Source organism: Pygoscelis adeliae, unplaced genomic scaffold (assembly GCF_000699105.1).
Source record: "Pygoscelis adeliae isolate BGI_AS28 unplaced genomic scaffold, ASM69910v1 Scaffold256, whole genome shotgun sequence".
Classification (NCBI taxonomy): Eukaryota; Metazoa; Chordata; class Aves; order Sphenisciformes; family Spheniscidae; genus Pygoscelis; species Pygoscelis adeliae.
In genome coordinates this window covers 392,577-399,007 of record NW_008824996.1, presented here as the reverse complement: position 1 = coordinate 399,007, position 6,431 = coordinate 392,577, and the positions used below count along the sequence as shown (strand labels likewise).

General features: G+C 41.7%; 1 protein-coding gene across 1 annotated transcript in view; it reads left to right on the top strand.

Annotated features, from left to right (window-relative positions):
• Positions 1-3,469: 3,469 nt before the first annotated feature.
• DENND1B (DENN/MADD domain containing 1B) overlaps positions 3,470-6,431 on the top strand; it is a 173,265-nt gene continuing 170,303 nt past the window's right edge. The window contains exon 1 of the mRNA XM_009326173.1: positions 3,470-3,711. Coding sequence (XP_009324448.1) covers positions 3,470-3,711 — 242 coding nt within the window. The remainder of the gene's footprint in view (positions 3,712-6,431) is intronic.

Below are 6,431 nucleotides of genomic sequence, written 5' to 3'. Positions count from 1 at the left end.
GGTCTCCTTCAGTCCCCTACCCCTGACACACTGAATCAGTCTCCTGCCGGATCCACATGGATTCACACAAACTATGGGAGTGGATGGAGGGAGCTCTCCTGCTCTTGTTTCAGCAGGCTGTATATTCAGCCAGACATTTCAAGATCAATTATTCTCAAATTTGAATTTATATACAAGCTAGGGAATGGAAGACTTTGAAAGATTGAATGAAAGATTTTTTTAAATGGGAAAACACACTTTATCCCAGTGCTCAAGACTTTATCTGGTATCTGTGCCTTGGTCCAACATGGAGAGACCTGATGGCAGGAGCGTAGAAGATGGAGCTGATAAATAAGTGGCAGCAGAACTGCAGAGCGCTGGAAACTGAAGACAAGGAACTACCTGCAAAAAGAAAGAATTTGACAACTGAGGAATGTGAAACAAAGTATGCCAAGGAAAATGATTTTGACAATATTTAGGAAAATATCAGAACAGACAAGCTTGAGCTAATGTAGTCAGATCAAGATTCCTTCTTTGAACATGAAGATTGCACAAAAGGTTTAGTAATATAAACTTTTTAGCCAAAAAATGATTGCAGAGAACACCAAGAAAATGTTTTTTGAAACATAAAATGCTAATTAACATTCTCAGGGTAATTTATCAACATTACAGACAGAACACTTACAAATTGTAAGTATTTCATAGATACAAATGAATAGGCAGTAAAATCTAAAGAAATGCTAAGGACAGAGAAAACCACTTTTTAAGGTAAATTAATCATAATGCATTGAAGATATTTTTCTACTTCCATGTACACACCATTGTTGATCCTTGTCATATAAAAGCATACTCTTTCACATGGAAAACAGAAAGTGCACCTCCTTTGTCAGAGATCTTTGAGAAATTTTCTACCACTAGTACTTATCTTTTAGGACCCTTAGTCTTTTTCCCAAGCACCTGTTAGCTCCGTGATGTTTCTGCAGAGGTAAATCCCCCATATTAGATGAAGACGACAGCAAATGAACGCAAAGGAAGCAAAGCAGCACAGAGTAAATTCCCTTGCAGTTCACAGGTCAACCAGTGCCTGTCCCAGTTGTTTAGGATCCTATTTGCTTTGCAGTCCAGCTGCAGGACACATGTTTTCAATATAGCTTCTTCCAAAGCTGTGAGGAGACTGTAGATTTTTGGTTTTATGGTATTGAGAAAAAGATTCTCTGTTGGCAGATGTTTCCATGGCCTGGTTCTGCAAATGCTTTCTCTTAGATGCTTAACTGTGAACACAGTCACTAGGAAATAGGGGAGGGAATTGCCTGAATACCCTTGCTTGTCTCTAGTTAATTCACTTGGTTTTATTATGGGTGGTTATGTTAACTGCAGGATGAGTTTAGCAAAAGAGTAGCTATAGTAGCAGAACCCTGCACTGCCAAACTTCAGTGGTTATTTCGAGTTACACATATTTCACGTGTAGTGGCATACAGCAGATGGACTGGAGGGACGCTGATTTGCTGCATGCATTAAAGGTAGTTTGCACCGATTCTTCTGTTGCAGGGAGTGAAAGCCTGCAAATATTTGGTTTGAGAAGTGCAGAGAGGTTGCTCTTTGTTTCTGAATGGGTCCAAAAGAAAATAGGTTAGATAAATATCTTTGTTTACTGGCGGTGGATGACTGTGTTCCTCTGCTGTATAACAGTGTGATCAAAGAAGACTCACTCTGTGGACAATGCCCAGATTTGTTGAAAATACTGGTTGACTTCCTCAGCAGGCCAGAAATCATCTTACAATAAAGCATAGCATGTTATTACATTAGCAAATTATTTCTCTGGGTTACCGCTGTTACAAGTTGATGACCACATGATGAGAAATTTAAATTTTTCACTGATAACATTTAAGAGGCAGTCTCACGAAAACAGCAGAGGGAATCGCAAGCATTTGGATAAATTCATGGGCACTACAGTTAGACTATTTCAAGCACCTCTTATGGTGCCCATTATAAAAACAACTTCTATGATGTAAGTAGATTGATAGCACACTTTGTATGGTACATAATTTTAATAAACTCTGTAGATTACAGAACTGAAAATAAGTTGCATCACATCAGAATCGCAGTGTAACATGTCTCCAGGCTAAACTAGGAGATTATTAAAGAGGTCCTACAGTTTAAAACAGGTTTTATTCACTTAACTAGTGCCTGGAAATACCCTATAGTTTTACTGTGGAAAACATAAAGGAATTCTTTCTTCTTTTTTTTAATTAACTGTATTGAATGATGGATTAGCCCTAATTGTCATCTCAAGCTTATAAATTGAAGAAAGAAAATTATTTTGCAAGATTCTGCCTGTATTTTGTAACACATTTGAGGAACTCTCATATGGATTAGATCTCCTGAGTCTGCTAGTGGCTGACATATGTTCTGTGAAAAAGAAAAACGACATATTGTTTTGTAAAACTATTCCCTGTGCCTTCCCACTTGCCAAGCTTACTATACATTATTTGAGGAAAAAAAAAGTGCAAAATATTTTGTAATTTAGTAGAAAAAGTGGAGCAAATGATTACAATTGATTGTGTCAGTAATGGATATACTTATGTTAAGTGGAAATGCTGGTACCAGGAATATTTATTAAGCTCTCAAATATTTTCACTTGGCAAATTTCAGACTGACTGGTTTGTATTCTGTGGAACAGGCCCAGCCCTGATTAACATATATAAATTGAATGTTAATAATCAATACCAGATGAGATGAGCAAACTCTCAAGAGCTGAATGGTAACAGCTTTCACAATGCTTTTTGAAATGCACATCAGTAATGCTTTGCCATAGAAGCCTGGAAACAAAATACCATGTTTAACAGCTGGCATGAAAGAAACTTAGGAGATAATAGAGCAGAAAGAACATGGCCTTGAACTATTTGATATAGTGCAATTACATGCTAATGTGTAAAAGGTCCTTGAACGATATTTTTGCTTTGTTTTTCAGGAGATTGCAACAGAAATAAAGTTGATCCTTGGAAATGAAGATTTCAAGATGATTGTATTTCAATATAGTCCGTCAGATCTCATGTGTTGCTAATACCAGTATTTAGATAGAAATATTGAGAGTAACTGCTTCAAGAAGTGGCAGTGATGAGGACGTAGTGATCCCCACTTCTTCAGGGTCAACACCAAATTCAGGACTTAGAATGATGCTTTCTTGCTTGACATCTCCAGCTCTTGTCTTGGAGGCTCAGTCTCATCGTGTCAATTTACATTGTCCTGCCGACTGCGGTTGCACCGTAGCTCTAGCTGTGTTTCCTGCTCATGCTATAGTGTGCATGATGAGGTTTTTCTTTGGTATCGCATAACGTGTTTGCAGGGATATTTGGGGTCTAAACATGTTGTATGCACAAAGTTGAATTATTGTTTAGTTCTATCGTATTTGAGTGCCTCTTTATCACAGGCCCTGGCATTCACAGAGAACTTCAAATACCCTGATATCCACTAGAATGGTAACAGGGCCATGCACAACCAATCCAGGAGGTTTCTGGAGTGTATTGAAGACATCTTCTTGAAGCAGGTGATCAATGAACTGATTAGGGGACATGCTCTGCTGGACCTGTTACTCACAAACGAGGAAGAACTGGTTGAAAAGGTGAAGGTCAAGGGCAGCATTGGCTGCAATGACTTCCCATGGAAGACAGACCTGGAGGGAAAAGGGGCCCGGGAGAGGCGGTCAATCTTCAAGGACAACCTCCTTAGAGGGTAAGAGTAGTCTATTGCAATATGCAGAAAGTAAAGCAAGCATAGCAGAATATCAGCACGGATGAAGAGGGCGCTCCTGACCGAGCTCAGATGCAGAAAAGAAGCACACCGAAGAAGGAAGCAGTGACGGCTGCCCAGGAGGAATACAGAGACACTGCTTGAGCGTGCAGAGAAGGAACTGCAAAACCAAAGCTCTCGAGTTGAAATGAGCAAAGGATGTGAGGGGCAACAAGAAGGGCTTCTTGTGCATATGTCTGAAAATAGTGACCAGTGTCTGCCTCAGTCCAGTGACCACCCAGCAAGTCTGTTGTGATAAGGCAGGTTCAAGGTCAAGCCAGGAAATCAAGTCAGCAGGTCAGGATCAGGGAGGTATGAGACTGGGCACTGGCACAGCTGCAGCACAGCTGCAGTGTGGCTCAGGCAGAGGCCAACAGCAAGAGCCTCAGCTTGAAAGCAGCTCCCAAGGGATGGAGAGGCAGGCAGGCCCTTGCTGAGGCTGCCTCTTGCTTTCTTCCCAACAAACAGCTAAGATCAGCAAAAAGGCTGACCTTGAACTCAGTCAACTAAACTCCTGAACCAACTAAAGTCTTGGAAGGGGGAGTTCACTCAAGGCCCTGATGCAATACAGGCTGGGGATTCACTGCCCAGAAAGCAGTATTGCAGAACAAAACCTGGGGGACCTGGGGGACAATGAGCTGAACGTGAGTCAGCAACGTGCCCTTGCAGCAAAAAAAGGCTGGCCGTGCTCCAGGCTCTATTAGCAAAAGGACAGCCAGCGGCTGAAGGGAAGTCATTAGTCCCTCTTTATTTACTCTGTCCAGTTTTGGGTTCCCCAGCACAAGAAAGACACTGACATACTGAAGCAAGTCCAGTGGAGGGCTGCCAAGATGTTGGGTGGCTGGAGCTTGTGATGGAGAGGCTGAGAGAACTGTGCTTGTTCAGCCCTAAGGAGAGGTGGCTTCAGGGGGAAGCCCCTTGCTGTATGCAGCTACTGAGGGGAGGGTGCGGAGAAGATGGGGCCAGACTCTTCTCAGAGGTGCACAGTGGAAGGACAAGAGGCAGTAAAGATGAGTTGGAACATGAGAAAATCTGACTTGATACAGTAACTTATTTTTTGCTGTGAGGGTGGTCAAACACTGGAGCAAGCAGGTTGCCCAGGGAGGCTGCAGTGTCCTCCACCCTTGGAGATACTCAGAACCAACCTGCGTGAGGCCCCGAGCAGCCTGCTCTACCGTGACCTGCTCTGAGCAGGAAGCTGGAGGAGGTGAACTCTGGAGGGCCCTTCCCGGCTGTGTGATTTCATGTGGCAGCGAGGTACTTTGGTGCAGTGTCAGAACGCAGGTCCTAGGACAGCCCATGGAGGTTTGCTCTTAGCAACACTTCTAATTCTCAGGAGCACATACGCGTTATTCTGCTCCAACATCTGTTAATAATATAACAGAGTATGAAGCAAAATGACTTTCTAATGGAACTATTGAGAAAAGCAACAGATGGAGAATTCTGTGCAAAATAAGTAATGTCAGTATGATTTAATTTTTGTGTTTGTCTGGGACTCTGAGAATAAAATGGCCTGATCCTGTGGCAGGCTTACAGAGAACGGCCGAGTAGCCTATGTTCCCTTTTACACCAGTGAGGAGTGAAGCCCTGAAATAAAATGCTGAGGTGGCTGCACAGGGTAGCTGTTGCCATCTTTCTGAGCTCTCTCAAGCATATCCTCTCAAATGCCAAATAGTATGGTGTCCTACCATTCTTCTGCTCTTAAACTGGATCTACAGCTCCCGTGGTTAGGGTAGGCAGCTGGACTAGCTCCAGTAATTGAAGTCATCAGCTGTATACATGGCTGTAGTCGGGCTGTACTGTCCCAAGGATAGCCCACTGGTCTGGCTTTTCTTGACCTGTCGCTTCCTTCTTCCAATCTCATTCTAGCCAGATATTAAACTTGATAATTTCTTCAGTAAGCATACCAATAATTATGGCAGTTTACTGTATTAGTTAATTACTGGAGATTATGCTCACATCTGTGGTGCTTAGCATCTCTCAATCAGTTTAGTGCCTTCAGTATCTGATCCAGTGGTGAATCAAGAATGGCAAATACATATAGGGATGTAAAACCATCTGTCTGAACTGTCTGTAGTTATTTAGCACAAAGATAACTGGGTCAATTGTCCTAACACCTCTGAATGAAGAAACCTGCAGAAGATGTGTTTGATATTTCAGTGATTTACCTGTGGATCCAATTGCATAACAAAGCATTATAGCAACAGAAGTGTAGGAAGTCTTCCTCAAAAAGCCTGCTATATACCTACATTAGGATTAATGCATTGCACAGGGATATACTTTTTCCTTTATAGAAAAAACATTAATTAATTTTATATTAGAGGAAATTTGCCTTTTCCTAAGAAGAAAGGTTGGCATTACTGAATTATCTGATGCAATTAACTATGAGCAAAGCACCTGCAACAAAACATGAAGGCAAATCTCTGGCCAAAGAGGCTGGCACTGTGGGCTCCCCGTTATGTCAGCCGCAATATTAGAGTGTGGGTTAGGGATATTCTGCAGGATATTCTGATAGGGGAAACCGTATGGTGCTTTTTAATCTCTTTATGCAAGTAAATATAAAAATACACCATTTCTATTGGTTATTTGCAAATTAAATACTGTTTGTAGAGCTGAGAAACTGGCTTTTTTTATAACTAATTTCCATACAAAAGACCTGGCAG